This window comes from Monodelphis domestica, chromosome 1 (genome assembly GCF_027887165.1).
Source record: "Monodelphis domestica isolate mMonDom1 chromosome 1, mMonDom1.pri, whole genome shotgun sequence".
Classification (NCBI taxonomy): Eukaryota; Metazoa; Chordata; class Mammalia; order Didelphimorphia; family Didelphidae; genus Monodelphis; species Monodelphis domestica.
The window spans coordinates 71,355,252-71,365,073 of NC_077227.1; the positions used below are offsets into that span (position 1 = coordinate 71,355,252).

At 39.9% G+C, this 9,822-nt stretch overlaps 1 protein-coding gene across 1 annotated transcript in view; it reads left to right on the forward strand.

Moving 5' to 3' along the window:
* ZNF488 (zinc finger protein 488) overlaps positions 1–7,897 on the forward strand; it is a 46,101-nt gene extending 38,204 nt beyond the window's left edge. Inside the window, exon 4 of the mRNA XM_056800654.1 lies at positions 6,341–7,897. Within this exon, the coding sequence (XP_056656632.1) occupies positions 6,341–7,515 (1,175 nt within the window). The 3' untranslated portion in view covers positions 7,516–7,897. The remainder of the gene's footprint in view (positions 1–6,340) is intronic.
* Positions 7,898–9,822: the final 1,925 nt, after the last annotated feature.

Sequence of the window (9,822 nt, forward strand, 5' to 3'; positions counted from 1 at the left end):
GGCAGAGAAAACAACTGGCAGGGTTCCTTCCTTCCTTCCTTCCTTCCTTCCTTCCTTCCTTCCTTCCTTCCTTCCTTCCTTCCTTCCTTCCTTCCTTCCTTCCTTCCTTCCTTCCTTCCTTCCTTCCTTCCTTCCTTCCTTCCTTCCTTCCTTCCTTCCTTCCTTCCTTCCTTTCCTTCTAAAGTTGTTAAACAAGCTGGACCTGCCACTGAAGTAGGCTTTGTCTATTAATCAAAGGTAATTTTCTGATTGTCAGTTTATTGAATTATTCTGATTCATTCAGTTTTTTTTAAAGCCTTACTTTCTGTCTTGGAGTCAATACTGTGTATTGGATCCAAGGCAGAAGAGTGGTAAGGACTAGGCAATGGGGGTCAAGTGACTTGCCCAGGGTCCCACAGCTGGGAAGTGTCTGAGGCCAAATTTGAACATAGGACCTCCCATCTCTAGGTCTGGCTCTCAATCCACTGAGCTACCCAACTGCAACTCCATCCAGTTTTTTTTTAAATCTATACAGAAATCTCCACTGTGCCTCCCAGCCTCCCAGGGTTGTTGTGAGGATAAAATAAAATTAATTTTTAAAGTGTTCTGCAAACCTTAAAGTTCTATTTTAAATGTTAGTTCTTATCAAAGTAGTTCCAATATCTGTATTTATTTGTATTTCCAATATCCAATATCCAATATTTATTTGTATATCCAATATTTGTATTTATTATTATGATTGTTGTCTTAGTCCAGGCCTTGTTTATCTCTAAGGTTATTATAATGTTCATCTTCATTAGATTCCCACCTTTGATACTGTACCCTGCCAGTCATTTTCTTTCCCTATTATTTTTTTACACATGTCCTCCCTCCCTGTGGTAGCTGTCTCTAGCACACTTTATATCACTCTCAAGATCTTCAACTTGATCTCCAAACTTTATCCCTTGGGAACCTTGAAATTACCTTATTTTCCCCCTCTCCTCTACCCAAGCCTTACTCAAATGCTGGGGGACATCAAGCCAAGAAGTCTTGAAATGGTCACGTGTGGAGGCCAGGAGGTCACAAAGTGGATCCTTGGCAGGATGGAGACATCCACTCATCCCTACCCACTCTGTGTGACTTCTCTCACTAACATCCCTTATTATTAGAACTGCTATGATTATTGTTCTCTCCCCAGGTTCAGGAAAAATAATATAAGAGAAAAATACTTGCACACATTCCCCCCAGAATACCACCAAAAGATCATACTTACGAAACCAAACCCAAAAGACTATCATGGGTTAACTTCTGCTGATGTATATGACTCCTAACAAAGCTGTGCTCAATAATTCCCCACTCCCAGGCACAGAACAAATTCTCCTAAGCAAGTATATCAATTACTTTAGGGAGAGGCTAGAACATCATGCCTCAGTGACTTGATTTACCAATGGAAATCCATCTCGGAAACTCCCCAGTGAAACTTTGAAAATGACTAGTTTAATATTAAAACTAAGTTGCACTTCTATCACCCCTTTGATCCCTTGACTTGGCTGCAGCGTTTGTCGATTGTCTCTAGAACTTCTGATTGATTATCTATTTCTATTAAAAGTAACAAATGATCTTCTTTGATTGTAAGCCCAAGCACCTCACAGGTTAATGAGAATGAGCTACTCCACCTGTGATGAAATCATTTATCTTTTGCAAAAACTTTGTGTATCCTGTCAGAATCAATAGTAACAATATAAGTATATAGAATGATCACAGAATGTTAATCAAATGATTTGTTAAAAGCTAATGAATCACTTATCCTATTATCTGCATTTGAACATTTATGTTGAATAATGTAGCTGTGCCAAAAAGTATGTAATCCTTGGGGTATAAAAGTAAGTTAACCCTGGGCCTGGTGGAAGTAGGTCCATGCAAAGCTTGGTCCCAGACCGACACACATAGCTATCTATCATCCATCATTTACACCTTTGCCATCACACCTAACTGAGAACCCTTGAATTCATGAGCAAGGCAAGCCCTGAACTCGCGGCACTCAAAACTCCTTTATCTTATATGTACTCACAATCTACCCTCCGGCATTCTAAATCATGAAATGTCCACATCTGTTCCTACCAAGCCAATTCTTTTTCATCATTCAAATAGCTCCTCAAATTCTTCCTCCCCAATGAGGTCCCACTACCTTGATTAGAGGAAACATGGCAGTTGCCTTCTTCCTATCTTGCCTGGGAAGAGATCTCCTGTGGTTTTCCCTTCTGTTCACTACTCCTCAAATGTACTTGCCTTTATTTATTCTGAATACCAAAATACTTTCATCAGATATATCATTCAAATACAGTTATTGTCTATTGTTCTAACTTCTTGTTCCATGGATTGGGCACAATATGAACAGAAAGAAGACTGTACTTCGATGGATCCTAACAATCGGAGTTCTTTGTATCTTTTTTAGTTATTATATAATCCAAAGATCATCCTCTGGGCTGCCTATTATAGAGTTGCTTCAAATCCTTCCCCCATGATACATTCTCCCAGACTTCCCTCTGCCCCTTAATTTTGTGATTAAACTGTCCAATCAGTAACCTGTCCCTACTTATTTTTGAATATCCTTTTCCTGGAAGAATCTGGGTATTGTTTGCTATAGTAACTGCATCATTCACATGGTATCTATCTTTGCTGGTGTCCTATCCTGTCTGGATTAATTTGTTCCTATATTGTGTCTTGTACTGAAGGGCTCCTTCTGCCACTAGGGAATGTTCATACTGATGCTGCATTGTCTACATTAGGCAGAGCAAACCAGAGGTGTAGAAACATTGAATTGGGGCTTAACCATTCCCTGACCAACATTTTAGTAGCTGTGTGATATTGCTATATTTATATGCTTCTTCATAGTAATTTTCTGGGTATCTTAATCAATCAACTTTTGTCAAGCACCCCATTTACAAAACCATACTGGTCATTGGGGATACCAAGAATAAAACCCCAAATAATGCCTGCTCTGAAGTAGTTTACATTCTAGTAAAGGGAGAAACACAAACACACACATGTATGTATATATGTATGTTGCATGTGTGTGCATACAAAAGAAATAATGTAAAGTAATTTTGGGAAGAAAAAAAAAGACCAGGAAAGAATTCATGCAGAAATGAGCTCTTGAACTAGAAGCTAAATGGTGTAGGAGATGGAGTGCCAAACTTAGAGTCAAGATATCTGAGTTCAAATCCTACTTCAGTCATTTATTAGTTGTGTGACCCTAGGTAAATCACTTAATCTCTCTTAACTTCTATATCCTAGTTGTAAGAGGGGGGAGAATAGTAGTACTTATGTATATCACAGAGTTGTTGTGAGAAAATATATATGAAGTACTTACAAACCTTATTAAAGTACTATATATATATATATATATTATAGATGGGATAATGATACCAACAACAACAACAATTATAGCTAGCATTTACAAGTATTGTAATATAGTTTGAAAAGCTCTTTACAAATACTATCTCATTTTATCTTCACAACAACTCTGTTAGGCAGAGGCTGTTATTATCCTCACTTTAGGATGAGGAAACTGAGACAAACAGAGGTTAAGTGACTTGTCTAAGGTCACATAGCTAATAGTTATCTGGGGCTAGATTTTCTTGCAAGTCTTTCTGATTCCTGGTCTGGGGCTCTATCCATTGTGGAACCTTGCTGCTTCTAAAATGGAAAGTGCTAAATTTGGCAGAGGATATGGGTTTAAATCCTTTTTCTGCCAGTTTATAACTTTCTGTAAACTTCACTTCTCTGAGACTCAGTCTCCTCATCAGTAAAATAAGAGGATTAGATTCTCAGGTCTGTTTTAGCTCTAAATCCACGATTACATGATACCATGAAATTAGAGATGTCAAGAAGTGAAAATGGTAAAGGAGGGGATTCTAGGTATGAGGAACAACCAGTGTGAAGACACAGAGATGGGAGATGGCATTATATGTGTGTGGAATTGCAAGAACTGTTTGGCTGCTTTGTGGAGGATAACGTGAAATAAGTCTGGAAAGATAGGATGGGGTCAAGAGTTGTAAATACCCAACAGAAGAGCTAGTAGTTGATTTTGGAAGTAATAGGGAGCCTCTGGAACTTGTTGAGTAGGGACACTTTAGGCATGAACTTTGGAAAAATCATTCTGACAGTTGTGTGGAAGTTGGATTGGAATGGAGAGAAACTTGAAGAAGAGATCTGAATTATGAGGTCTTTTTCAATGGTCCAGGAAAGATGATGATGTCGACCTGAACTAGGATGGTGGCTGAATTAGTGGAGAGAAATTGACCTATGTGAGTGATGTTATAGAGATAGAAACTAAGATTTGGAAACTTATTGGAGACATAGAGAGAGTAAGAGTGAGGAATCACTGGTGTGAGAATAGAGGATGTAAACTTGGAAGACTGGAAGAATGATTTGCCCTTGCCAGTCATAGAAATGTTTGTTAGAGGGATAGGTTTGGTGGGAAAGAAAGTGAATTCAATTTGGAACATGTCTGAATTTGAGATGCCTATATGTCTTCTAGTTAGAAATGTATAATAAATATTTGGTGATGTGTGACTGGAGCTAGGGAGAAAGATTGAGGCTGGATATATACTGTAGAGACAGAAGACCTCTGCATAAATATGATCTTAAACCCATGGGTGGAGATGAGTTCACCAACAGAGGGCATATAGAAAGAAAAGAGAAGAAAGCTCAGGACAGAACCTTAAACCAAAAGTGTCTGCAAGGTAGGGAACATTTCTTTTTAGATCTCTCTATTTAACATTAAGCCCAGTGATGCTTGCTTCTACCTGTTTAACACTGTCTACTTTTTACTGGAAAGTTTAAGGAATGAGATGTCTGGGCTATTTTCCCCCTACTTAACTAAGATATAAGGGAAATTATTTTTATCATAACCTGTGCTCTTGTCCAAATTTCTAAATTGTATTATTTTATTTTTCTGACTTAGTAAATATAACTTGATAAATATAAATTAAATATTCCTTTCTTGGCTTTGACGAAAGTCTATGATTGTGGCGTACAACTGGAGATATTGGCAAAGGCAGTGAGATGGTTATGTATTGATACCTCCCCCCCTCAATATTTCCTAGACATTATTTTAATAAAACCCCTAATATCTTATGGGGCAGCTGGGTGGTACAGTGGATAGAGGAGGAGGACTGGAGAACAAATCAGGAAGACCTGATTTCAAATCCAGCCTTGGATAGTTACTAGCTAGGTGATATTAAGCAAGTCATTTAACTCTGTTTACCTCATTTCCTTTTTTCTATAAAATGATCTGGAGGAGGTAGCAAACTATGGCTCTTTGCCAAGAAAACTCCAAATGGGGTCATGAAGATTTGGACCCAACTGAAAAATGATTGTACAAAAAAATCTTATATTCTGGTGATTTTTTTTCTCCTGAAAATAAAATGTGGGGAGGAGGAGGGATAAGGATTAAGCGTTTTGATTAGTTGGATGACTATTTCCTTTAAAAAATATCCTTATCTTCTGTCTTAGAATCAATACTTTATATTCGGATTCATTCCAAGAAAGAAAAGTGGTAAGGGCCGGGCAAATGAGGTTAAATGACTTGTTTAATCTCACATAGAAAGAAAGTGTCTGAGGTCAATCTTGAACCCAAGACCTTCCATCTCTAGGTCTGGCTTAATCCATTGAGAGACTGTAATTACTTTTAATATTTTTTGGAAGTAATTTCAGTTTGCTAATGATGAGAAGGATAGGAGATAGAGAAGTGGTCTTGGAGCCAGGAAAACCTAGGTTCCAGTCCTTTCTTAGACACATACAGACTGACTGTGGATAGTGTTTCAGTGCCCTAGGCAACCCTCTAAGGCTCTAAGTTAGAGCTGAATCATTCCTGGAGATGGTAGAAGTTTTTACGGTGGGATTTGCCTTATATTTCAAGAGTCTAGACTCCTTTTAACCCTTTCCCACACCTCATGACAGTAGTGTCTTCAAGTTGCTTAAGCCATACCATTGCTATTGTTATCTTTTTTGCAAGGGTTTTGTGGATTATTGCCCAGTCTCTCTTTTAAATGTGGAAAGTCTGAGGCTTAAAGATGAAAACTTAGCTAAACATAGAGATGGTGTATATGGGCACCTGAGTGTCAGCCCTTCCACATCCTTGAGATATGAAAGCCTCTGAAAAGGCTTAAACAGCTGTCAGAGACTAATATTTCAATCATCTTCTCTGAGGAAAATCTCTCGTGGCAAATTGAGGTTTCCAGAGAGAGTGGCCCTGGGAAATTGGGCTAATTGTATACTGCATCTATGGAAAGAAATAGTTATAGATTATACTAATTGATTTAAATTCTGCAAAAGTACCCTTTGTGCAATAACATTCTATTTCTTCTCTGCCCAGACTACAGATGTCTAGAATGCAACCAGACCTTTAAGTGTGAGCACTCCTATCTCTCGCACATTCGTTTCCTCTGTTCTCCTGGGAAAGTCCCCTTGGTGATGAGCTCTCCAGATGCCAAAGCTCCCCATTCCAGGGATCTGGACCAGTCTACCAACTTCCACAACCTAGCCAGAGACCTGGAGGTCAAAATGTCCACCCAGAAAGAAGGTCCCCTTCATAGCCCTTTGCCTGAAAAGGGGCTACAAACCAATGAAGCTGAGCCCAGCCAGGTCCAGAAAATGGTGTTACTGGGGAAAACAAACCATTTGAGCAAAGGAGTGCCCTCTGTTCCCTGCAGCAGGGATGGAGGGGCTGAGCATGTGTTGTCAGCTGCCATATGGAAACTCAACCCAGTGAAGCAGTCATCCAAGAAGACCCCCTGGGTTCAGAAACCCAGCGCTTTCACTGAGGTCAAGAGACTAAATGACAAACTTCAGAGTGAGAGAGCTAGAGAGGAGGACCAAGGCAACGGGTCAGACCAACTTGGCAAAGAGCAGCAACCAATGGATTGTGTCCTGAGTGGGACCAGTAGTGCTTTTTCCTTTGTGTGGCCCGCCCGAGCCTTTGGGGAACTGGGGAGTGCTTTCAGCAAACCAGTCAAGTGTCTGGCCCATAGAACAGCATTAAATTCCCAGATCCCAGTCAGCAACTCGGCAGAAGCCTTAGGGGATCTGTCAGGGTTCATTAACACCATGGATGCTATGTGTTGTGGAAATCTTTTGAATTCCAAGTTTTCCATCAGCGATTTGTGCAACTTGCAAATGTTACAGGAGTGGACCCCCCAGTGCCACACTTTCCCATATGCTTCAGAACTGTGGCCAAAACCGGTAGCTCAATTCCACATATCTCCATCGTCATCGACCTCCTCTGTCTCCTCTGGCCCCTCTTTAACGCTCCTGCCACCCACATTCACGTCGCTGGGCATGGCTACCCAGAACTGGTGTGCAAAATGTAACCTCTCCTTCCGCATGACATCTGACTTGGTATTTCACATGCGATCACACCACAAGAAAGAATATTCTTCTTCCGAGGTGCAGGCCAAGAGAAGGAGGGAAGAGAAGCTGACCTGCCCAATTTGCCATGAGTATTTCCGAGAGCGCCACCATCTATCTCGGCACATGACTTCTCACAATTAGAGATGCAGCTGTAGACTGATTCCATTGCATCCCACGTGCAACTTGCTGAACAGAGGAATGGTCCTTGAATTTCTTTCTTTAAGGAAAACAGCTATGTACAGTGACTGGCCATGCTGTCTCCTTGCTCAAGGATGGGATATTTCCAAATGGTCAACAAGGTTTGGCTTTAGTTTGAAAAAATCAACCCAGATCAGAGATTCACAGAACTGTAGCACTAAAAGGGAGCTGAGTGGCCATCTTGTTCAACCTTTACATATAAGTCCTTGTTAATATATATTTTTATGGGATGAAAATAGTGAAATGAAGCTAATATTATTGTTGATTCTCAATCATTGTAATTTCCAGACTTGTGTGTTGGTATAATACAGACTTTGTAACCTTTTCAAGGGTGTGAATTATTTGAACTATCTGTGCAGGAAATGCCCCTTCCATTTCCTTTTCCTTTTAATGCATTAAACTTAGACACACAAAGGGTAGAAAAACAGCAGCAATTCCTTTTCTTCCAAAAAACATCATGTGCAAAAAGTCTGAGGAAAAAATGTATGAGGGATGAAACAGAGTTGTGATTGGTAGTGGTATAGAGAAACCTCCAAAAAGGAATCTCTTGGAGTCCAATTGGACATTCTTTTCCAGGTAGAGCCCATTCCAATGCTGTAGAGACAGACCTTTCCCAGTAGCCCCAAGAACCAATACTGCCCTACCCAAAGACATGTTCCACCCCCACAAACATCTTTTGTTGGACTTCTTGTGTTTTTTTTTTCTCATCACAGCACCCTACTTCACATAACTGGAGGCATATATGTTCAGGAGGAGCAGAATTACCCATAATCTCTATCTCAGCACACTCCCCTCTATGAAAATCAAACCCAACCTGAGTGAATGTGAATGCATTATGGTTAGTTGGCTTGCTATTCGCAAAGATATGTGACCATAATGAATCACCCAGAAATGGAGAGGAGAGAGGGTTGCAAGCAAAATAAGTAAAACCAAGAAACCTGGCTAGAGAAGGTCTTTACTCTCCCACAGGCTGGTCAGCATCCAGAAAAAATCAAGGGATGTTGTTCCCATCATGCCATACCTTACACACCCCTGATGCTGCCCTTTATCACTATGGACTCAGTGAAGCGTTCTCTGGTACTTAAATGCTTGCTTGACTTCTGTCACATTTGAAAATCCTTTAGAATTTACTGCCATTCAGGTGTGTGAATCTCCAACTAGATTGAGTTTATGACGGGTGGCATGTCTGGAGGCAGAGAGAGACTGTACTTAGCAAAAAACAAAACAAAACCAAACAAAACCCCCTTGAAATTGCTTTTCTATGTTATTTGACTTGCTTTTCTTCCTTTAATGGCGAGAACCATTTTAACCACTCACTGGGATAAACCTTCAGTGATCTCTAGTTGGGATATTGTATTAGATATCCATGCCCTCAATGAAATTTCCCTATTTAATGCTGAATTAAATCCATTTCAACAAACATTTATTAAGTTCCTACTTAAGTAACAGCCACTGGGGATATAAAGATAAAAAAGAGATGATCTTTGCTCTCGAGTTGCTTATTGTCCTAATGAATCAGGAAAAGGGTATACCCAGAGAGGGAAATACAAGGTACATAGAGAACAGTAAAAAAGTAAGTTAATGAAAGAGAGAAAAGGGACAGAGATCTGTTAGGAATACATTTTGGAAATGGAGGACCACCTGTACAAAAGCAGGAAAGTACCACGTTCTGAGAACAGCTGGGTCATGGAGGGGAATCTCATGACATAAGCCTTTATAAAAGACACATGAAATAGGGAGTTGGTGGTGTTTGTAATTCGAGTGACACTGGCTTCACTACAGCATAAGGTGGTTGGTTCTCATCAGGGTAGACACCATATGAACCTGTGGACAAATTGTTCCCTCTAAGGCTCAGTCTATTTCCAGGAGAAGCATTTTAGAAACTGTCAGACTTCCTGAGTGCTTGACTAATTAATCTTCTACAGCATTACCAAGTCTGGTACTTTGACACAAATACATTTCAGAATACAGATGGCAAATCATCCAATTTCTATTATTTGTTTATTGGCCAAGAGGTGATTTTCTTCTTTCTTTTTTTTTTAAACCCTTACCTTCTTTCTTAGACTCAGTACTATATATTGGTGCTAAGACAGAAGAATAGCAAGGGCTAGGCATTTGGGGTTAAGTGACTTGTCCAGGGTTATACATCCAAGAAGTGTCTGTCAAATTTGAACCCAAGACCTCCTGTCACCAGGCCTGGCTCACTATCCACTGAACAAAGTTACTTCACCTCAGAAAGGCAATTTTTCA